Below are 25,436 nucleotides of genomic sequence, written 5' to 3'. Positions count from 1 at the left end.
TGGAATGGCTGATTTCAAAATCTTTTGAGATCTTTTTAAATCCCTTCCCAGACTCATAGGCTGCTACAATCTTTTTTCTGAAGTCCTCTGACAGCTCTTTTGCTCTCACCATGGTGCTCACTCTCACTTCAACAGTCAGGAGCACACCAAACTAAATGTCTGAGGTTTAAATAGGGCAAGCCTCATTCAACATGCAGAGTAACGATCTACTAATTATGTGCACCTGGTGTGATATACCTGGGTGAGATCTGAGCCAATTTAAGAGGGAATACATGTGAGGGTGTCCTATCTTTTTCCTCAGTTAGAATAGGCATTTTTGTAGAATGACATTTACAGAAGATCTTGAAAAGACTTTTCTTCAGTTTTCTTTGTTTAGTTGGATTACTTTAATCTCTCTGTATTGTTGAAACGGAGATGAAATAACCATTTATTAAAAATGTTACAAAAAACCACATGCTTTCAAAGGGTGTCCTAATTTTTTCACATGACTGTATATCCATACTGTGTGTGAGAAATATCTCTGTAAATGACAACTTTTTAATTTTTTTTTATACAAAGTTGTCAATTTACAGAGATATTTCTCTCACCCAGCATGGGTATATGTAAAAATACACCCCAAAACACATTGCCCTACTTCTCCTGAGTACGACGATACCACATGTGTGACACTTTTTTGCAGCCTAGGTGTGTAAAGGGGCCGAAAGTCCAACGAGTACCTTTAGGCTTTACAGGGTTGCTCACAATTTAGCCCCGCCCAAAATTCCAGAACAGTAAACACACCCCACAAATGACCCCATTTCGGAAAGTAGACACCCCAAGGTATTCACTGAGTGGCATAGTGAGTCCGTGGGAGATTATTTTTTTGCCAGAAGTTAGCAGAAATGGAAACTTTATAATTATTTTTTTTCCTCAGAAAGTGTCATTTTTCGCTAACTTGTGAAACAAAATTAAATCATACATAAACTCACCATGCCCCTCCGCGAATACTTTGGGGTGTCTTCTTTCTAAAATGGGGTCATTTGGGGGATATTTATACTATCCTGGCATTCTAGCACCTCAAGAAACATGACAGGTGCTCAGAAAGTCAGAGCTGCTTCAAAATGCGGAAATTCTCATTTTTGTACCATAGTTTGTAAACGCTATAACTTTTGTGCAAATGCATACACTTATAGGATTTTTTTTTTATCAAAGACATGTAGCACAATAAATTCTGACATCAACTTGTATAGAAATGTAATTATATTTGAACAATTTTACCAGAAAAAGTTAAAAAGACACTTTTTTTTGACAAAATTGCGGTCTATTTTGATTAATATAAAAAAAAAAGGAAAAATCTCAGCAGCAATCAAATACCACCAAAAGAAAGCTGTATTTGTGAGAAGAAAAGGAGGTAAAATTCATTTGGGTGCCAAGTTGCATGACTGAGCAATAAACCGTTAGGCCCTTTCACACGAGCGAGTTTTCCGCGCGGATGCGTTGCGGGAGGTGAACGCATTGCATCCGCACGGAATTCTGACCCATTCATTTCTATGCGGCTGTTCACATGAGCGGTGATTTTCACGCATCACTTGTGCGTTGCGTGAAAATTGCAGCATGCTCCTCTTTGTGCGTTTTTCACGTAACGCAAGCCCCATAGAAATGAATGGGGTTGCGTGAAAATCGCAAGCATCCGCAAGCAAGTGCAGATGCGGTGCGATTTTCACGCATGGTTGCTAGGACACGATCGGGATGGAGACCCGATCCTTATTATTTTCCCTTATAACATGGTTATAAGGGAAAATAATAGCATTCTGAATACAGAATGCAAAGTAAAACAGCGCTGGAGGGGTTAAAAAAAAGAAAGAAATCATTTAACTCACCTTAATCCACTTGATCGCGATGTCGGCATCTCCTTCTGTCCCCTTTACTGAATAAGACCTGTGGTGAGCATTACTTATAGGTCAAGGACCTTTGATGACGTCACTCTGGTCATCACATGGTACGTCACATGATCTTTTACCATGGTGAATCATGTGATGCCCGGAATGACGTCGCCACAGGTCCTGTTGCTGCACAGAGATCAGATGAAGCCAGAAGGAGATGCCGGGCAGCGAACAAGTGGACTAAGGTGAATTAAATTTTTTTTATTTTTTTTTAACCCCTCCACCGATGTTTTTCTATGCATTCTGTATTCAGAATGCTATTATTTTCCCTTATAACCATGTTATAAGGGAAAATAATACTATTTACAGAACACCGATCCCAAGCCCGAACTTCTGTGAAGAAGTTCAGGTTTGGGTACCAAAGACGCGCGATTTTTCTCACGCGAGTGCAAAACGCATTACAATGTTTTGCACTCGCGCGCAAAAATCACGGGTGTTCCCGGAACGCACCCGCACATTTTCCCGCAATGCCCGTGTGAAAGAGGCCTTAAAGTTGTGAAGTGCCGATTTGTAAAAAAGGGCCTGGTCACTAGGGGGGTATAAACCTGTGGTCCTTAAGTGGTTAAAGAGGTTGTCCCACAAACAATATTCTACATTTTTCAAACCAGCACCTGTATTTGAATACATTTGTAATGGTATCTAAACATTTTGTATAGCCAGTTATTCAATAAAATGTATTGTGTGTATAGCACCACCTGCAGTTTTTTTTCCTCCTTTCTTTGACCTGTTCACTGAGATGGCCGCACATGCTCAGTTTCATCCTTCAACTGCCTCCAGTGTTGTGATAGGAGAGAGCATCACCAGAAAAGACACGCCCCCCTGAGCTGTGATAGGGAGAGCATGGACACACCCCATTAACTGCAGAAGAAACGACACGCCCCTTGATCTGTCAGCTTGATCTAAATCTAGCAGAGCAATGAATGGTGAGATCTCTGGCTCCATGTGAGGTACAGGGCTGGTACTATGCTTTGTTAGACAGAGATTGTCGTGTACCATGATGATGTAAAAAATGACAAAAATCAGATGACATTAATCATGTGATAACCCCTTTAAGTCTGAAAAACTAAAAGGTATAATGCCAGGTGTTCAGTTTTACAACTTTATTAAAAGAATATTTAAATGATGTTATCTTGACAGAACTGTGTTACAGCAGAAAGAAATGCTCCCCCATCTTTTATATTGGACTTGGAAATTTTTTTTCAAGACCTACCATCTTATTAGATCCTCTGAAAGGCCAGTATCTCATTATATAGAATTTAAAGCACTGTATTTTAGTAATTTGCATTCTGATTAAAAGGGATGGTCTTGAATGGGAAAAGTTGATAAAAAACAAAACAAAAAAAAAAAAACCACCACCTTTTTAATCTCAAGGTGATCTAGCAGTGCTGTTTTGTTGCTCTCAACCAGTCTCTGCTTACTTGCACATGGCTGCCACAAGCAATCTCTGCCTTAGGCCCCTTCCAGAGGGGCAAGTTCCACGATCCGGACTCGCAGCGCAAGTATGCAGCAGTTCCTGTCCTGACCTCCCAGCACTGATGGGTCACATAGCATTATATTGATTTATGATGCTATGTAACTCTTAGAGTACTGTAATGTATTGGATAACACTGACATAATGCCTTAGTGGTGATGTTATTATATACTGCATAATACCACTGAGGCCCGTGCTTTGTTTCAGAGGTCACATGAATGCATGCAATATCATCACTGCAAAAAAGGCCAGTAGAGACCACCAGAGCAGCAACACTGGAGCGAAGGGGGCTTGAACAGATATGCAGTCAGGTTCATAAATATTGGGACATTGACACAATTCAAAAAATTTTGGCTCTATACACCACAATAGATTTGAAATGAAACGAACAAGATGTGCTTTAACTGCAGACTGTCAGCTTTAATTTGAGGGTATTTACATCCAAATCAGGTGAACGGTGTAGGAATTACAACAGTTTGCATATGTGCCTCCCACTTGTTAAGGAACCAAAAGTAATGGGACAGAATAATAATCATAAATCAAACTTTCACTTTTTAATACTTGGTTGCAAATCCTTTGCAGTCAATTACAGCCTGAAGTCTGGAACGCATAGACATTACCAGACGCTGGGTTTCATCCCTAGTGATGCTCTGCCAGGCCTCTACTGCAACTGTCTTCAGTTCCTGCTTGTTCTTGGGGCATTTTCCCTTCAGTTTTGTCTTCAGCAAGTGAAATGCATGCTCAATCGGATTCAGGTCAGGTGATTGACTTGGCCATTGCATAACATTCCACTTCTTTCCCTTAAAAAACTCTTTGGTTGCTCTTGCAGTATGCTTTGGGTCATTGTCCATCTGCACTGTGAAGCGCCGTCCAATGAGTTCTGAAGCATTTGGCTGAATATGAGCAGATAATATTGCCCGAAACACTTCAGAATTCATCCTGCTTTTGTCAGCAGTCACATCATCAATAGCTACAAGAGAACCAGTTCCATTGGCAGCCATACATGCCCACGCCATGACACTACCACCACCATGCTTCACTGCTGAGGTGGTATGCTTAGGATCATGAGCAGTTCCTTTCCTTCTCCATACTCTTCTCTTCCCATCACTCTGGTACAAGTTGATCTTGGTCTCATCTGTCCATAGGATGTTGTTCCAGAACTGTGAAGGCTTTTTTAGATGTCGTTTGGCAAACTCTAATCTGGCCTTCCTGTTTTTGAGGCTCACCAATGGTTTACATCTTGTGGTGAACCCTCTGTATTCACTCTGGTGAAGTCTTCTCTTGATTATTGACTTTGACACACATACACCTACCCCCTGGAGAGTGTTCTTGATCTGGCCAACTGTTGTGAAGGGTGTTTTCTTCACCAGGGAAAGAATTCTTCGGTCATCCACCACAGTTGTTTTCCGTGGTCTTCCGGGTCTTTTGGTGTTGCTGAGCTCACCGATGTGTTCCTTCTTTTTAAGAATGATCCAAACAGTTGTTCTGGCCACGCCTAATGTTTTTGCTATCTGATGGGTTTGTTTTGTTTTTTCAGCCTAATGATGGCTTGCTTCACTGGTAGTGACAGCTCTTTGCATCTCATCTTGAGAGTTGACAGCAACAGATTCCAAATGCAAATAACACACTTGAAATGAACTCTGGACCTTTTATCTGCTCATTGTAATTGGGATAATGAGGGAATAACACACACCTGGCCATGGAACAGCCGAGAAGCCAATTGTCCCATTACTTTTGGTCCCTTAACAAGTGGGAGGCACATATGCAAACTGTTGTAATTCCTACACCGTTCACCTGATTTGGATGTAAATACCCTCAAATTAAAGCTGACAGTCTGCAGTTAAAGCACATCTTGTTCGTTTCATTTCAAATCCATTGTGGTGGTGTATAGAGCCAAAAATGTTAGAATTGTGTCGATGTCCCAATATTTATGGACCTGACTGTATATATTTTTTTTAAATCTTACCAATTTCCCTGTTAGCCGAATCTTTTAAAATCCCGGATAAACCCTTTCATGAGACTGCAAATTACTACACATTTAGATGACCTAATAATTCAGATGTGGTGCTAGTCTTAAAAAAAACTCTGTAACCCCAATTTTTTCAATAAAAAAAAAAAAGATCTTAGACAACCCCTTTAATATTAGTAATATAACAGCCTTTAACTTGTGAAAATACTCTGTCAAATGATCACAATCAGATGAGTTAAGGTGTCCAATTTGCTCTTTATTCTACAAACCATCTATAAGCTAAAAATGATGAAGGCAATAACAGAGAGAACTTGTTAGTTAATGAAATAGACAAAAGAGACTGACTCCTGCTGATAAACAGGTATTTCCCTTCCTTTGGGAGTATCTATATTTTATGAGTTAGAGAACTTCTATGAGAATTAGGCAGTTAGTATATCTGTTCCTCAATTGAATAGACAGAAATTGCAATAACATATAGACATGGACAGATCTGGCAATAGCTGTGACAAAAAAATAAAATAAAATAATACACACACCCCCCCCCCCCCCCTCCCCCCCTTTTCAGATTCTGAATTACCCATGTAAATGGGTTATTAATGAATTTTCCAGGGTGCCTTGCAGTCTGGCTACCCAGGCTGGCTTAGAAGTTGATATACTGTAGGTTTACAAGCTATAGGATGGAGTCAAAAGGGGTTGTATATTTTGGTCTAGGATTCCAGATGGTTTAAATCTGGTCATAAGCATATACTTTTGTAGGCTGAACCTGCCAAGAACAGTGGGTTCGGCCAACAAACTAATGCGAGTGGGAAACTTCTGACTCTCCCCTAAGAGATGATTCGGGTGAGACAATCAAGCAAAATCAATATTTTTTGGTCTAGCATTCCAGATGGTCTAAAGCTGGTCATAACCTTATACTTCTGTTGGCCAACACACTAATGCGAGTGGGGAACTTCTGGCTCTCCCCCAACAGATTATTCGGGGGGAGACAATCCGGCAAAATCAATATTTATGCCCGATTCTTTTGTTCTTCGGTGAGATAAGCCACCACTAGAACAGTCTGGCAGCAGCTTTCTCTGTTCTCCCCATAGCATGCTCAGACATGTTCGGCCGAGCCAAACGTGTACGGGAGGGCCTGGAGGTAGTTGTCTGCCAAATGATCGTTCGGCTGACAGCTATTGAATACGTATGGCCACCTTAAGGCCATACCTGCTGTCCACTGGATTACTCACCTCTCCAATTTCCAGAATATTCTGTGCTGCATGTGAAATATATATATATATATATATATATATATATATATATATATATATATATATATATATACACACACACATACACACGCATGCACCCAAATCATTCTGTAACTATAAAGCCAAGCCCAACCGTTCCCGCTGAATTACTAGTCCGGTGACATGTACAGATGATTAAAACAGAAACATCAACAGACCAACACAGATTTCCATTTTTAATTTTGCATGAGAAAAAAATGCATCTTATCAATTATACACATCTTGGGTCTGATAGCAGCACATAGATACAATGATGGACGAATGATACACACGTATTCTACACGATCAAGTAGAACTGGAAATTTCAGCAAGATGAAAGCATTACATCATATTTTAGGAGAACCAAGACCGGTGAAATGAAAACATGTTTCTTCTATGAAAGGGAAAGTAAAGACATGTATAGGGCAGGAAACTATTTAAACATAACAAAAGACATGACTAATATTAGTGCAAATAAGGCATATGGTAATGCTCATCGTTACATTGTATACCACCGTCCCTGCCAAAGCATCAAAGCAAACCACCCCAACTGATACCTTCCTGTCAACTTTATCCCGAAGAATCTACCAGTCTATAGAGACTGGAGCATTATCTGACGTATACCTGGAATGTGAAGATATCCATTCGTTAAGAGTAGGAAAGACAAACTTGCATTAGAATGTGGACACACAGTAAAGAGGTGACATGCTCCACCGCATTAAAAAGTGCTCTTTAAACTGATCTGGAGCAACGCTAAACGAATGCCTCGTTTCTCTACGCACTTGTTCTGAGAGAGGTCATTTAGTACATACCGCAAATCACCTCTTGTAATGTAGGGTGATTTACTATCCAGTGTAATATAGCACCAAAAGAATCTAATATACAGTATGCCTTTGTACAATCCTACTGTACCTGAAGATGCTGGAAGACCATTTTAAACCCCAATAAACTATAAGCAGATACATATATACAAATATAATGCAGGCAGCCATTTTGGGGATGGTCTCCAATAGTGTTGGTAACCGAGGCGAGGCTTTTGTTTTAGAGCTTACCACCTGCCATGTAAGCAATTCATTAATATTGTTCAATTAACTGGACAGAGATGAGAAGACAAGTTAACAATTAAAAATAAATAAATAAAAAATCATAGAAGCCTCTTTGCAGTCCACTACCAGATCTCGTGATGGACTATAGGGGCAATTGTGGGAACTTCATGACGTAGGATGCCAAACGCACGGTGAAGCCTGGAAACTACTAATTTCCAGGCTGCCCCTGTACATGCCATCTGAAACAACGCCAAGGACAGTTGCAGCCTGGCAATTGGCGGTAATCCACATGCAGAGAAGATGGCAGGGCCGCACCGTGTACAGACACCTTAACCATCTGCAGGCGCATTCTTTTTAGGCTACATGCACAAGACCGCACCACCCACGTGCATTCCACAATTTGCAGAACAGAACAGGCCACCCATAATAGAAATGCCTATTTTTTACAGCAAAGCGGACAAGAATAGGACATATTCTATTTTTTTTTGCAGGGCCACGGAACAGAACAGAGGCAGACAGCACTCGGAGTGCTGTTCACATCTTTTGTGAACCCACAGAAGTTAATGGGTCTGCATCCAAGCAGCAAAAATTGCGGCTCAGATGCGGACCCAAACAGCTGTGTACATTATTATTATTATTTTTTAACATGTTTAATGAAAAGCAAGGCCTAACCATTACATTTTCTTATGTAGGATAAAACAGGGTTTCAGTTAGGGTCCAGACAAGCGTTGGTCGCACTGAGTCCGCAGCGCAGCTCCCGGCCTGACCTCACAGCACTGCTGGGGGTCACATAATATTGATTTATGATGCTATGTAACCCTTACAGTTCTGGAATGTATTGTATATAACTGACAGCATTATGCCAGTGTTATCCAATACATTCCAGAATTGTAAGGGTTACATAGCATCATAAATCAATATAAGGCTATGCAACCTGATCAGTGCTGGGAGTTCAGGCCGGGAGCTGCGCTGAGGACTCGCAGCGTGACAAACGCTCGTCTGCAAGGGCCCTTAGGGTTGAGTGATATACCGGTGTCAACAATGTGTTGAGGTATTAAGAAACAGCAATATGGCGATATCAACGTTTCCTAATAACTGCAGTATTTTGTGACGTCATAGGAGCAGCCACATGTGCGCTGACCGCTTCTAAAACATCTGTGTCCGCCCGCCTGCACAGTGCATACTAGTACATTACTTCCCGCAGCGGCCACCCCCGGCCCATCCTTGCTCCTATTTATTCAAGTCTCCATCCACAGCTGACCACACAAGTGAGGCGGGCAAATATAGTCAGCAGCCAATCTCTCCCAGTTCCCCTGAATCCTGGCCTGCGAATGTGTAAGCCAAGGAGGGAGAAGAGGAGCAAGAGACCCTAAAAGATAGAAACGGCCCGGGTGTTACTGTCTGTCTATGGCGCCTTTCAGACGAGCGAGTTCCACACATTGGACTCGCAGTGTGAGCATGCGGTTGCTCCCGTCCTAATATTCCAGCATTGACGGGGTCGTATAGCATTATATTGATTTATGATGCTACGTAACCCTTAGAGTTCTGGAATGTACAGTACAGACCAAAAGTTTGGACACACCTTCTCATTCAAAGAGTTTTCTTTATTTTCATGACTATGAAGGCATCAAAACTATGAATTAACACATGTGGCATTATATACATAACAAACAAGTGTGAAACAACTGAAAATATGTCATATTCTAGGTTCTTCAAAGTAGCCACCTTTTGCTTTGATTACGGCTTTGCACACTCTTGGCATTCTCTTGATGAGCTTCAAGAGGTAGTCCCCTGAAATGGTCTTCCAACAGTCTTGAAGGAGTTCCCAGAGATGCTTAGCACTTGTTGGCCCTTTTGCCTTCACTCTGCGGTCCAGCTCACCCCAAACCATCTCGATTGGGTTCAGGTCCGGTGACTGTGGAGGCCAGGTCATCTAGCGCAGCACCCCATCACTCTCCTTCATGGTCAAATAGCCCTTACTTTTAAAGTGTTCCCATTTTTTCGGCTGACTGACTGACCTTCATTTCTTAAAGTAATGATGGCCACTCGTTTTTCTTTACTTAGAGCTCTGCTTTTTTCTTGCCATAATACAAATTCTTACAGTCTATTCAGTAGGACTATCAGCTGTGTATCCACCTGACTTCTCAACGCAACTGATGGTCCCAACCCCATTTATAAGGCAATAAATCCCACTTATTAAACCTGACAGGGCACACCTGTGAAGTGAAAACCATTTCAGGGGACTACCTCTTGAAGCTCATCAAGAGAATGCCAAGAGTGTGCAAAGCAGTAATCAAAGCAAAAGGTGGCTACTTTGAAGAACCTAGAATATGACATATTTTCAGTTGTTTCACACTTGTTTGTTATGTATATAATTCCACATGTGTTAATTCATAGTTTTGATGCCTTCATAGTCATGAAAATAAAGAAAACTCTTTGAATGAGAAGGTGTGTCCAAACTTTTGGTCTGTACTGTATGTCAGTGTTATCCAATACATTCCAGAACTGTAAGGGTTACAGCATTATAACTCAATATAATGCTATGCAACCCTGTCAGTGCTGGGAGGTTAGGACGGGGGCTGCTTCATACTCACATTTTGAGTCCAATGTGTGGAACTCGCTCATCTGAAAGGGGCCTATGTCTTTAGCGGCCCTGGCCCTGCCTGCACTGCATGGGATGATGGCACTTGATCTCTATACCAAATAGCAGGCATTACGGAATAATATACAGGTCATGAAGAGTCCCATCAGTATAAGCCTCATACAGTATAATGTCTCCCTGTTGCTCTTATACAGGAACAACTAGACAACACTACTGTATGGGGGACAGAAGACGTTATTATACCGATTGGGGGGATAAAAATTGTTGTCCCATACAGTATAATGTCACCATGTGGCCAAGCCCAATACATTATATTGTGTCCCCCTTACAGTATAGTTCCTGAGTGCAGACCATATAATGTCTCCATGGCCCCATACAGTATAACGTCTCCTGGTGGCCCCATGCAGTATAGCGACTCCTTGTGGCCCGCTGCCTGCCCAGCCCATACAGTATATAAAGTCTCCTTGTAGCCCGCTGCCTGCCCAGCCAACCTATACAGTAGATAATGTCTCCTTGTGGCCTGCGACACTGCCTGCCCAGGCACAAGCCATACAATATATAATGTCTCCTTGTGGCCCACTGCCTTCCCAGTCCACATGTCTCCTTGTGGCCCAATGTTATGTTATCTGGTAAAGGATATGGAAATATATATTTTTTCCTGTAAATCCTATGCCTACTTATAACAGGAGCAATTGTAAAATGTTTTATATTTTACAATTAAAAGACCTGAAACACAAGTCCATGTTCTGAGTGTTTTTTCTACTAATAGGTATTTATTGTGATATATTGTTATCTCGATAAATTTCTTAATATCATTATTATGGGAATATTTTTTATATCGCCCAACCCTAGTTTCAGTGTGCACGGTATAAGTAAGGTGTAAACCGGTGTAAGGAATCTGATAATGTATATTTACTTTGAAGACTAACATTAAACTTACAATATTGTAATTCGTTCAAAATTAGAAAATAAATCACTACTTTTGACCATTATTTCTCAAAGAGGGCTCATTCCAAATGACTGTCTATGTGTGATCCGTGCCCTCTAGAAACAGTCTGTAAGCATGCACGCATATACTGTGCTGTATTGGGGATTTACAAGGAAATATATATTATTAGCTGGGAATAATATATTACTACAGTTTTCCAGCGCACAGGTGGCATAGTCTCAGCAGAAGTACAATATAGTATTTTTAAGGGAGTCTGTCGCCAGGAAATTCACTGGTAAACCAGGCAGTGCCTTGTACAGCTAGCTCAGCTATGTGTAATGATACCTTTTACTTAGTGATTTGTTACTTTATTCTGCACAAAAAGTGCTTTTAATGAATATGTAAAATCAGCAGTTAAGAGCACAGAGGGCAGGTCCAAGCCTCTCTGTGCACCCTTGCTCCTTCTACTTCCTCTGTTAGCCCCGCCCTCTGCTTCTTGATTGACAGGGCTCCTGCATAATCATCTTGCCTGGCCCAGTCAATCAAGAATGAGATGGAGAGTCTGGCAAAGAAAGCAGGAGGCACAAGGGTGCACAGAGTGGCTTGGGCTTGCCCAAGGTGCACTTAACTGCTTATTTGCATATTAATTAATAGTATTTTTTTTCTCCAGAAAGAAGCAATGGAATCAGCTGGGGTAGCCCTTCAAGGCATTGTGCCTGGTTTAAATAGTGGTTTTCCTGGTGACAGACTCATTTTAAGGAGACTCTACCTAGAAAAATAAAATAAAATAATCTTATATTCGGATACTGGATTGACTTGACATTATATTCCAGTAAGAGTCATTTAAGAGATGAAACTTTGAAAGTAAAAAAGTGCCTTTAGATTTAATCTGAATATTTTTTATGGACCCATGTAGCAATTTCCAGTAAAATTTCACTATGTAGGAATATCAAATTTATTGTACTTCCTATCAACTTAAAGAGGACCTTTCACCTCTCCTGACAGGTCTGTTTTAATAGCTTCATGCATTCCCCATGTAATAACCATTCTGGAGCATCTATTCTTATGGCTCTATGTTGTGCCATTCCTTTATTATTTCTACTAGAAGTTATGAATTAATTCCTAGCAGTCTGCAGTAAGGATACAAAGGGGTGGTAACCAGTTGGGGGTGTGTACCTGCACACTCTGAAAATGGCAGCACAGATTGGATAGAGTGAGTCTGTGCAGGTACACCCCCCCAACTGGTTACCTCCCCTCTGTACCCTTACTGAAGGTTAATAGCAATTCATTCATAACTTCTAGTAGAAATAATAAAGGAATGGCACAACATAGAGTACTAAGAATAGATGCCCCAGAATTGTTATTACATGGGGAACGCAAGGTCCTCTTTAAAGGATCCAGAAAACCAACTTCACTGCAAAGTCAACCTTTCTAGAGCAGCTTAAAATGCAGGCCACCTTAGATATCTGATGTTGGTATTTCACCATTTATTTAGTTGAGCCCCAGCTGCAGAGCCACAAATGACTGCCTTGTGTAACACAAGGGAAGCCCAATGAAATTCATTTATTACCAAAACATAAATCTAATTTCTCAATATGTAGACAAATTAAATAGACAATGCAAACATAAAATGGTCGTTAAGGCTCATGTTCTCCCTTAAAACTAAAAATGATCAAAGCAGCATATGAATAGTAATTTACCGTTTCAAAATTTGCAAAGTCCTGCACAATCAGGATTAAAAAGTTCATATTGTTCTTGACAGATCCAATCTATGCTGGATATGTAAAAACAAGACAGCACACAGACTACACATCAAGTCCTCATGTAAGCATGTGAAAGTCTCAGAAAAACTTGTCATCAATCCTAAAGTGAGGCCTGGTTACATCGTCAGGGTTAATAAAGACAGAGATGGATTTTCCTGGGTTCTCAGTCACTAGCTGTTGTAATTTTTTGGCTAACCGGTCATCAGGTTGGTTATTGTCTCCGCCATCAGACTGTGGTGATGGTATGCTAGTGGTGCTCCCCCTTCTTTGGATATCCATGGTGAGCCTGTTTGCTGCCTTGACATGTTCTATGGCCGTTCGGAGATGTTCTGCTGGATCGGACCTCACAGAAGAGAGCTTTCGAGCATGTAACATAACAGTCTCCTCTGAAAGGTGCTCAAGCATATTGCACTGAGGAATGAAGTAATTGGGGCACATTTTGTTGACTAAGCAATGCTGAAGATCATCAATAAGACCCAAAAGAAAATGGGCAGCGTAATCGTCTTGAGCCAAGTAATTAGCTGGAAGTCTGTCACAAGCCCATAGCATCATACTACGAAGATGGTATGGACTGATAGCTTTTGGTCTTGATAAAAGCTTTATGATTATGGCTTTACAAGATTGATAGCCTTGCATTAAGCTACTGGAAATGCATTTCTTCAGCTGTACCTCACTTCTAGCAAACGATAACCGCCATTCATTATCTTTTTTACCCTTATAGGAGCAAGCTGGTACTAAATAAAAGCCACTTATTACTTCTTCTTCTGTGATCTTGCCATCCCAAAAATGGTTTTCCATGAGCCAACTCTGAGCTACAGCCGGCCAACCCTTGAAAGAGACCACAGGAACAATATCGTACATCATGCGACTGCTACCAACGCCTAAAATGATCGTAATAATTGTACCATTCTTTTCAACCTTCTCTACCTTGGGCATCCCTCTCTGAGGTTTCTTCTGGATCTCAGACAACACAATGCTGATTGACTCATGGAACCAGTCTGCAACTTTTGTAGGAGAGAAAAAATAGTTAGTAGCCCCGTTGATATGGTCAACTATTGTACAACAATCTTTCCATTTGGTGATGGTCCCTTCATCAAACAAGCGAAGGCTAAGCCATGAATGACAGAGGGCAGAATGGCGCATATCCAGTGTGACCGGTTGGTTTCGGTCATGGAGTTTTAAAGCTGGCACAAGTAGAGTAAAATCCATGTCATAGTCTGTTCCACGGGCATAAACATTTAACTCATCCAGATCCAGGTCAACGACTCCTTCTCGAACACCGCCTGAAAGCAGCAAGTACTCATTGGCTACAGGCAACTTCTGGTCTAGTTTCTGAACCATACCTGAAAACAGAATAAGCAAAATGGTTAGCATACCAGCAATATAAAAGCATGGCAGTTAAAAGAGGCAATAGTAGGACAAAAATGACCATTATTAGGCTACTTTCACATCTGCGTTGTTGTCTGATCTGGTAGGGATCAGCAAAAACCCTTCCATCATGATAATACAACCGGCTGCATTAGTTATGAACGGATCCGGTTGTATTCTCTCTAAAATAGCCATGACGGATACGTCTCTAAAACCATTATTTATCAGTCAATGGGTGCTAAGTTTTCTTGTGTGTCAGAGAAAACGGATCTGGCACCATAGACTTACATTGTGTTTCATGCCGGATTCGTTTTGCTCTGCATCCCAGGATGCACACAAAAACGTTGCTTGCAGCGGTTTTCTGTCCGGCATGGGAACGCAACAAAATGGAACGGAATGCATTCTGGTCAACTCCGTTCAGTTTTGTCCCCTTTGACAATAAACGGGGACAAAACTGAAGCATTTTCCTCTGGTTTTGAAATCCTATGACGGATCTCAATACCGGAAAGGAAAAATGCTGATGTGAAAGTAGCCTTAGAAAATTATGCACAAAGGCTTAGGAGATCTAGGTACAGTACACAATGTGAAAAAAAATCTACGGCCTTCCCAGATTTGTTTTTAAAGAGGCACTAAACAGAATATAAACTGAAAAGTTAAAGGAGTTGTGATGTACTTAGTATGGAACATGTCTGGTATTGCAACTCGGCTCTATTCAAGTGAATACGGTTGAGTTTCAATACATATTAGCCCAGGTACCAGTGATGTGCAGTTACGGTTGAGAATAAAAAAATAAATAAAAAAAATTTAAAAAAAGGATTTTTAAAAGAGGTTGTCCTAGGCAGGGCATATGGAGATTGCAAACTAGCATTGGCACTTGTTCTGGCAGACTAGAGCTGTTCATGTATTAACATGGACTCCATGTAATGTTTTCCCGTGGCTGCTTCTCCAGCAAAAACAGGGGTTTGCCGAGGTTATCAGGAACCATTACCATGTTCACCACCATGGCAGCTGCCAAAGGGACCGTAGGGGGAGGAGAGTGGCAGTTCTGAGTCTGTGAGGGAGATTTATCAAACTGGTGTAATGGAAAACTGATTTAGTTGCCCCTAACAACCAATCAGATTTTACCTTTCATTTTCCAAAAGAACTCTGAAAAATGAAAGGTGGAATCTGATTGGTTGAATCTGATCTGATTTACAGCAGTAGGATACATTTCCCCCTATATATACTGGGCTACTAGGTCTGGAAGACAAGCCCAGTGCCATCAACTGGCTAGCACCGGCAAAAGCAAGGCTTCTACTGACACAGCAAGCAAACAGTTAAGGTTTCATTCGAATGCGTGTTAATTATGACACCAATTATGAAGCTTAGTTTAAAATGTAAATTTTAGAAATGCTCTCGGGATGGACAGACACTGAAATGCCAGGGGTTTCAGACAGGATGCTTAATTAGACCAGGTGGCACTGCTGATGTAAACCTGCTACCCGCTCTCCGAAGCCTCGTCAGATCAATGCCAGGCCTGTCTGCCATGTTCTCAAGCTTTTACGCATCAATTAAGAAAACGTTCAACTTGGCAGACAATCCATATAAAAGCAGGCCAAGTGCATTAAGACTAACTGAGGCTAATGGACAGCCTTTTTTTAGTGCTTTACCCCTCAATCAATCTGAGGCCTATCCATAATGCAAGAGTGGTTATAGGGTCAACAATGCATGTACAATTAGGCCTGGGAAATCGGCAGTTTCAGACGACGGCCCTAGACGTCTACAACTTGCATTGTTCTCACATTCAGAATTTGCTGAATCAAATATGAATTTTTCAAATCTGCAGCAGAAATCCAAGGCTAAAACGGTTATTTTCCCGGAAGGGCCACGTGGCTTAGTCCCACTGTTATTCACTGGACTGCTCTGTGTCCTTTCCAGAATCCCTGAGAGTAATAAGGGCTCATTCAAACGGATGTATGCTGTCCGCAAAAATGCGGATCAGTTTTTTTCGCGGACAGTTCAGCATGTCTGCAAAAAAACTGATTGCATTCCGTTTTTTTGCTGATCCATAGACTTCAATAGGGCCATGTCCTGATTTTCACTGACCAATATAGGACAGGTTTCATTTGCTGAGCCGTGCAATGGAAGAAAAAGGCGCCATAGAAATGAATGGGACAGCATCTAATCCGCAAAAAAACTGATCCGCATTTTTGCGGACAGCATACGGCCGTCTGAATGAGCCCTAATGAACATGTTGTGGATTTTAAAATCCACAGAGAATTAAGTATCGTCCACAGATTTTTTTCCGCTGCATGGGATATAAAGCACCCCATTCACATTGATGCATTCTGTGAGGATTTACACAAGGAGTCTGGATCCAAGTCCTGGCAGAATCCCGAATGTGTGAACATGGCCTTACTCTGATCAGAAGTCCACTGGGTGCAGTGACAGCGTTCAGACCTCCTGTGTATATACCAGGGGTGCTCCACCTGTGGCCCTCCAGCAGTAGCTGTAGGCTGTCCAGGCATACTGGGAGTTGTAGTTTTGCAACAGCTGGAGGGACGCAGGTGGTGTATCCCTGGTCTAAACTGAGCTGGTTTACCGTTCTCTTTCTAGTTTCACACTAGCGCTTGCGATCTCTCTGCATTCCGGCATTGCGGGCAGCAGTTTTCCTGATCTCCGCCGGTATGAAACTGTGCTGGCAGTTTTTTTCCCTGTAGACCCATTAGCCAGCGTTAGGTCAGTATTTTGCATCAGTATTAGGTCAGTATTTGTAAACCAACTCAGGAGTGGGTCCAAAACAGATGAAGCAGAAATATTTGAATGATTTTTTTTTCTCTGTAGATTCCACTACTGGTTTTGGCTTACAAAAACTGACCAAAAACTGACCAAATACTGACCGTTTGAAAGGGGCCATTCACTTGTAAAAGTGAGTACTGAGACAATGGAACCGAAACAGAACATTGTCTCCGCTGAAGGTCTGTTTGAAAACCCAGCTCCATTCTTCAACTGCAACCAGATCTACATTTAGAAGCTGTGATAGAGAGAGAGAGCTGCAGCAGAAAGGACATGCCCCCAACTTCCCTGAGAAAGGACACATTCCCTGAGCTGCCAGCTTGAAATCTATCTAGCATAGCAAAGACTGGGGAGATCTTGGTATCCATGTACTATATCAAGGTCGCATGATTCCTCATTTAAAGTGAGGAAGCCAATATCATTTATAACCATTTCTAACCAAGTCCAGACAGTTATAAAACTTGTATCTGCCAGACATCTCATAACCCGAATACATAAATACTACACAAACATGCAGCTCTATGACTGTAAAATCTGATAAAGCCAATAAACTAATCATTTTATCACTGAATGTCACAAATACTATCCATATAGTGAATGCACAGAGAGAACTGTTTTGGAAAATGTTGATATAGTGCAGTTCTTTCATTCACCACTAGATGGAGCCACAGTCCCCCTAGACCTATAGGCTGCATGCTGGGTCTTGTAACCCTCCAGGCGGATGTACTGAAAACCTTATTAATTGTTAAACTGATTAAGATATTCTTTGTCGACAGGCCTATTACTAGATCAATTAGGATCAGTTGTCTCAGTAAATCTTGTATTAACCATTGTTCTGAATTTAATAGGAAAGGCTGAGGAACATTAAAATAATGTGGAAATAAAATGTAAAGGCTTTGCATAATCCAGAGAGTTTATAAGAAAAAGTGGCGCGGCTATTCACTGGTATAATGAGTTTTGTGCTTCTCTAAGCTCTAAATTCTAAGTGAAGGTATTTACATGGTTAGAGACTTGGAGATCACGCCACAATCCACAATAAGACGGGAGCAGTCGGAACGTTACTATAGAAATTTGCTAAAACGGCATAAATCACATCCTGTTGGGGATTACAGTGAAGTCAGCTGAAACCAGAGCTTAAAGTGGTCGTCCTGCCAGATATATTGATGACCTATACTAGTCAGGATTGATCAATATCTGATTGGTAGGGGTCCGACACCCAGGACCCCCACCGATCAGCTGTTTGAAGAGGAGGCGGTGCGGTAATGCAGTGTAATTCAAGTGAATGGAACGACTACCTGTAATTACACTACGCCACCGCTCCACAGGAGACAACGTGTAGTGTAAAGTAGAGGGAGCGCCGCCTCCTCAAACAGCTGATCGGCGGGGGTGCCAGGCGTTGGACCTCCGCTGATCTGATATTGATGGCCTATCCTGACGATAGGTCATCAATATACATGGCCGGACAAGCCCTTTAATGTGGATCCATGTTGGTATCCGATTACCGTCACTGCAAACAATGGGGCAGATTTATCAAAACTGGTGTAAAGGAAAACTGGCTTAGTCACCCCTAGCAACCAATCAGATTCCACCTTTCATTTTTAGAGCTCCTTGGGATTATAAAAATTTTAAGTATTTTTATACAGTTTTTTTCCCCCACAACTGCAGCCTTTTAGGTTACAAGGACACTTTTACATTAGAATTTAAGTAGCACTCTCACAAAAAAGTTTTATTCTCTGACCTGTTAGAAAGGTCCTTGTTGTAAACTGTAGTGACTATAGTGACCAGCAACTATATTTGTGAGTTATCCCCTCCCTTCTTAACCTCAGCTGTGTCATGTGACCAACACTGACATAGAACAGGAAGTCAGTTACTTCTCTATTCATTACTAGGAGACTGATATTGAGGAATATATAGAGAAACTGACTTCATGTCCAAAAAAAAGACGCTGTGTTATTTGGATAGTCGGAGTGTTGATCACATGACACAGCTGAGGATCAGAAGGAAGGGATACTTCGCAACTACAGCCACCAGTTAAACAATATAAAAAATACCTTCACTACAGTTTCCTTCCAATAGGTACCTAACAGGTCAGTGGATAAAAATTTTTGTGGGAGTGCTTCTTTAACAGCATATTTCTTTGTAAATGAGCTCATGCTATTGCGGATTTGTACATCTCAGGGGTAATTGGCCACCCACAGACAGGGGCACAAAAAGTTTTCGGCAAAATTCCAATCAGACCGAAAAAGTTTGGCATGCTTCGCAATGCTGAATTATGAAGTTAGTCTCCGTAAAGCACCATCTAGCAGCACAGCTATATGCAAATATGGTGCCCTTCAATAATATGTTTGGAGTGACTATGTTTAGCCGTGTCCCCTTATTTTCTTTACTTTTTTTTTACATTTCTTGCAAAGCATGTTTCTGCTATACTTAGTGTGATAAATGTGCCTCCGTATGTATACAGAATACTGTATATACAGTATGTGTGTGTACATGTAGTGACAAGCCAGTCCTGTTAGATGACTCCTCATCACTTCAGGACAAAAATACATTCACAATCTCTGTGTAATACACTGTAACGACCACTAGGAGGCATGTATGCTCTAATAAAACTGGATGATACAGATAGGCAACTATTCTCCTTACTCCAACAATACTCTCTTTCTCTCTCTCCCGATATGTATATATTAGTAATACTGGTAATCGTCATTAAAGAACAATTCTGGACAGCCTTGATTTAGAACTCAACGTTGTGTGGTGTCTCTGTTAATCCTCCAAGAAATGTATGAACAGATTAACACATTTCCTTTGTTAAACAAGTGTGTCAACAGTTGGCGCAGATTTTTTTTTTTTTACAGAATCAGATTGTGTAGGGACACATGCTCTGTTTCCATTGTCATACATTTCTAGGGGGAGTAACAGATGAACTACAAACTTCAGATCTATACTGAGGGTACTTTCACACTAGCGTTTTTCTTTTCCGGCGCTGAGTTCCGTCCTAGGGGCTCAAATCCGGAAAAGAACTGATCTGTTTTATCCTAATGCATTCTGAATGGAGAGTAATCTGTTCAGGATGCATCAGGATGTCTTCAGTTCAGTCTTTTTGACTGATCAGGCTTTTCAGAAAACCGTAGCATGCTGTATTTTTACCTCCGGCCAAACATCCTGAACACTTTGACTGAACGCCGGATCCGGCCTTTTTCCCATTGACTTGCATTAACGCCGGATCTGGCGCCGTGTGTTCCGTCAAACCGGATCCGGCTTTTGCATGTTAAACCCGAAAAATGTGAAAAAAAAAGTTAAAGTCCATAAATGGCGGATCCGTTTTTTCCAATGCATTTTTTCATTGTTATCAAAATTCTGATCAGGATTCAAATGTAATCAGTTTTCACACGTTTTTCCGGATCCGGCGGGCAGTTCCGGTGTCGGAATTGAACGCCGGATTCAAACAACGCTAGTGTGAAAGTAGCCTGAGTCTGACTATATCTCTTATATTCAAGCAATTTAGAGAAACAAAGTACAACTGGAGTTCTCCCATAAAGGTGCCTTGGTCTTCTATAACTACTTAAAAAAAAACACCAGGCTGTATTTTGTACGGTTCTGTTCACACTGCTGTCAAGGTTTCACTTCTACCAGAGGCCACAATGACAGACAGTTTTGTAGGGGGTCTTTAATTTATCATGCTGCTTTATTCTGGTGGTCAAATATCAATGGAAACTATGAGGACAAGTAACCTCTCCTGACATGTTTGTTTTAGCGACTACCGTATTTTCCGCCCTATAAGGCCTCATGCACACAACCGTATTTTTTCACGGTCCGCAAAACGGGGTTCCGTTGGTCCGTGACTGTTTTTTCATCTGTGGGTCTTCCCTGATTTTTGGAGGATCCACGGACATAAAAAAAAGTCGTTTTGGTGTCCGCCTGGCCGTGCGGAGCCAAACGGATCCGTCCTGAATTACAATGCAAGTCAATGGGGACGGATCCGTTTGCACCATATTGTGTCAATGTCAATTTCAAACGGATCCGTCCCCCATTGACTTTCAATGTAAAGTCAGGAGTCCCTATTATACCATCGGATCGGAGTTTTCTCCAATCCGATGGTATATTTTAACTTGAAGCGTCCCCATCACCATGGGAACGCCTCTATGTTAGAATATACTGTCAGATATGAGTTCGATCGTGAAACTCATATCCGACAGTATATTCTAACACAGAGGTGTTCCCATAGTGATGGGGACGCTTCTAGTTAGAATATACTACGAACTGTGCACATCACTGCCCCCTGCTGCCTGGCAGAACCTGATCTCTTACAGGGGGCTGTGATCCGCACAATTAACCCCTCAGGTGCTGCACCTGAGGGGTTAATTGTGCATATCATAGCCCCCTGTAAGAGATCAGGGGCTGCCAGGCAGCAGACCCCCCCTCCCTCCCCAGTTTGAATATCATTGGGGGCCAGTGTGCGGCCCCCACCCCTGGCCCCCCTCCTCCCTCTATTGTAATATCATTGGTGGCCAGTGTGCGGCCTCCCCCTGCCCCCCCCTCCCTCCCTTTATTGTATTATCATTGGTGGCCAGTGTGCGGCCCCCCCTCCCTCTATTGTATTATCATTGGTGGCCAGTGTGCGGCCTCCCCCTCCCTCCCTTTATTGTATTATCATTGGTGGCCAGTGTGCGGCCTCCCCCACCCGATCATTGGTGGCAGCGGGGCTCCGATCGGTAACCATGGCAACCAGGATGCTACTGCAGGCCTGGTTGCCATGGTTACTTAGCAATATTTCAATATTAGAAGCATCATACTTACCTGCTGCGCTGTCTTGACCGGCCGGGAGCTCCTCCTACTGGTAAGTGACACGTCTGTGCCGCGCATTGCTTAATGATCTGTCACTTACCAGTAGGAGGAGCTCCCAGCCGGTCACAGACAGCGCAGCAGGTAAGTATGATGCTTCTAATATTGTAATATTGCTAAGTAACCATGGCAACCAGGCCTGCAGTAGCGTCCTGGTTGCCATGGTTACCGATCGGAGCCCCAGAGCGATTAAACTGGGACTCCGATCGGAACTCTCCGCTGCCACCAATGATATTAATACAATAGAGGGGGGGCCGCACACTGGCCACCAATGATAATACAATAGAGGGAGGGAGGGGGGTGGCCCGCACACTGGCCACCAATGTTAATACAATAAAGGAAGGGAGGGGGGGGGGGGGGGGGGAGGCCGCACACTGGCCACCAATGATATTACAATAGAGGGAGGGGGAGCCGCACTGGCCACCAATGAAATTAAAACTGGGGAGGGAGGGGGGTCTGCCCCCTGCTGCCTGGCAGCACCCGATCTCTTACAGGGGGCTGTGAGCCGCACAATTAATTGTGCGGATCACAGCCCCCTGTAAGAGATCGGGTGCTGCCAGGCAGCAGTCATGTACACAGTTCGTAGTATATTCTAACTAGAAGCGTCCCCATCACTATGGGAACGCCTCTGTGTTAGAATATACTGTCGGATATGAGTTTTCACGAAGTGAAAACTCATCTCTGAAAAAGCTTTTATGCAGACGGATCTTTGGATCCGTCTGTATGAAAGTAACCTACGGCCACGGATCATGGACGCGGATGCCAATCTTATGTGCATCCGTGTTCTTTCACGGACCCATTGACTTGAATGGGTCCGTGAACCGTTGTCAGTCAAAAAAAATAGGACAGGTCTTATTTTTTTGACGGACAGGAAACACGGATCACGGATGTGGCTGCAAAACGATGCATTTTCCAATTTTTCCACGGACCCATTGAAAGTCAATAGGTCAGTGAAAAAAACGGAAAACGGTACAACGGCCACGGATGCACACAACGGTCGTGTGCATGAGGCCTAAGACACATCAGCCTATAGGTTTTAGAGGAGGACAATAAAAAAAAAAAATTTCATTAGACCTCAGATCAGACCCCCATGTTAATCAGACCTCAGTTCATAGTCCCAATCAGACCCCAAATGTTAATAAGACCCCAATAAAACCTAAGGTCAGACCTCAATGTGAATGACCCCCAATCAGACCTCAAGAGCCCCATGCCTCTCTTCAGCCCCCATATGACCCCCCCCCCATGCCTCTCATTAGCCCCCATGAGCCCCCCATGCCTATCATTAGCCCCATATGAGCCTCCATGCCTCTCTTCAGCCCCCATATCAGCCCACAGCCACAGAGAACTTAAAATAAAACAAAACATTTATCTCTCCTGTTCTAGATGCTCCTCACCTCCAGCGCCATCTTCTTCCTACTGCTGCCAGCTGTGCTGTGAAACTGCGCGCACAGCATGAGGTCACAGAGCGCCCTCAAACTGAGCGCAGCCACTGCACAGCCGAGGACCAGGAAGCTGTGAGTACAGAGCCTTTACCGCTTCCCGTCCTCCAGTACTAACGAGCGCTCACATAATGGAAGCGCTCATTAGTATTCGCCCCATAAGATGCAGGGGCATTTTCCCCCCACTTTTGGGATGAAAAAAATGCACCTTAGGCCTCATGCACACGACCGTTGTTTGGGTCCACATCCAAGCTGCCGTTCTGGCGGCTCGGATGCGGACCCATTCACTTCAATGGGGCCGCAAAAGATGCGGACAGCACTCAGTGTGCTGTCCGCATCCGTTGCTCCTTTCCGTGGCCCCGCTAAAAAAAACTATAACATGTCCTATTCTTGTCCGCACTTCGCGGACAAGAATAGGCATTTATATTGCCGGCGCACGTTCCGCAAATTGCGGAAGGCAACACGGGCGGCTTCCGTTTTTTGCGGATCCGCAATTTGCGGACCGCAAAAAAAAAAAAAAAAAAACAGCATGGCCGTGTGCATGAGGCCTTATGAAGGGAAAAATACGGTACTTGCATCCCTCATGTAATCGTTCTGGATCATCTATTCTTCTGACAGTGTAATTTCTTTATTATTCCTGCTAGAAGTTATGAATGAATTACTAGCAGTTTGAAATGAAGGTCCAGCTGGGTGTTACTACTTGGGAGTGTGTGTATGTGCAGTCTGACATCCAATCAGCGCTGCAGTGACAGATTGTGCAGTGAGACACCCCCAAATGGTAACGCTAGACCTTCATTGCAAACTGCTAGTAATTCATTCATAACTTCTAGCAGGAATAATAAAGGAAAGACATTAGAATAGATGCTCCATAGTTATTACAAGGGGAATGCAGGAGAGGTTACAGGGCCACTAACAGGAGATAAGAGGCCATCAGATGTCTAGAGGAGGCTTTCTTTTCTCTCTTCATTGACAACACATACATTATTGTTTCAACCAAGCATGTACATGTGTGTTTGGGGGGGCGAGGAGTCGCGAGAGAGAGTCGTCTGGTTGACCGCTATTGAACATGTATAGGCTCCCTAAAAATGAGAAGGGGATACCACTGCCCATCATTAAAAAAATAAAAAATAAAAATATAAGCATCCTAGATATGGAGTATCACCTAACCATGCCAAAAAACCAACCATGGCAAATGCTTATGTTTTTGTTTCTATATAATCTACATTGGATTACAATAAATGACTTATTGCATAAGATGTCTCAGCTACAATAAAGCAATATCCTCTTTTCACTAGAGAAATGGCTACTGTGCCTTTAATGACCTGATACGCTGGTTTTCCAGCAGAGGGCAGCATCAGCGTTCATCTCGCTACATTCATAAAATGCAAGTCATCTTATTAGCTCAGAGATCTGAGGGGATTTACATTTAAAGGGAACCTGTCACCGGGATTTTATGTATAGAGCTGAGGACATGGGTTGCTAGATGGCCGCTAGCACATCCGCAATACCCAGTCCCCATAGCTCTGTGTGCTTTTATTGTGTAAAAAAAACGATTTGATACATATGCAATTTAACATAAAAGAGTCATATCTTGCTTGTGTGACCAGAGAAGAGTCATATTTTCAAGCTCTGACTTATCTCAGGTTAATTTACATATGTATCAAATAGTTTTTTTTACACAATAAAAGCACACAGAGCTATGGGGACTGGGTATTGCGGATGTGCTAGCGGCCATCTAGCAACCCATGTCCTCAGCTCTATACACAAAATCCCGGCGACAGGTTCCCTTTAATGCTAAAGTTTTGGAATGTAAAAGCTTTTACCGACAATGAATTCAGATTTAAATATTGCATGATCTCCTTTGCACGGCGATCAAACGGATCAGGGCGCCACGATCCAGGACAAGATTCGTTTAGCGTGGTACACAAAACTTAGGCTACTTTCACACTTGCGTTTTGTGCGGATCAGTCATGGACGGATCCGTTCAGAACGGATCCGTTTGTATTATCTTTAACATAGAAAGTCTTGAACACCATTGAAAGT

At 42.5% G+C, this 25,436-nt stretch overlaps 1 protein-coding gene across 1 annotated transcript in view; it reads right to left on the bottom strand.

Moving 5' to 3' along the window:
* Positions 1 to 12,596: 12,596 nt before the first annotated feature.
* MB21D2 (Mab-21 domain containing 2) overlaps positions 12,597 to 25,436 on the bottom strand; it is an 81,960-nt gene continuing 69,120 nt past the window's right edge. The window contains exon 2 of the mRNA XM_040428362.1: positions 12,597 to 14,312. Within this exon, the coding sequence (XP_040284296.1) occupies positions 13,048 to 14,312 (1,265 nt within the window). The 3' untranslated portion in view covers positions 12,597 to 13,047. The remainder of the gene's footprint in view (positions 14,313 to 25,436) is intronic.

Source organism: Bufo bufo, chromosome 4, assembly GCF_905171765.1.
Source record: "Bufo bufo chromosome 4, aBufBuf1.1, whole genome shotgun sequence".
NCBI classification, from domain to species: domain Eukaryota; kingdom Metazoa; phylum Chordata; class Amphibia; order Anura; family Bufonidae; genus Bufo; species Bufo bufo.
This window is presented reverse-complemented; position numbering and strand designations above follow the sequence as displayed.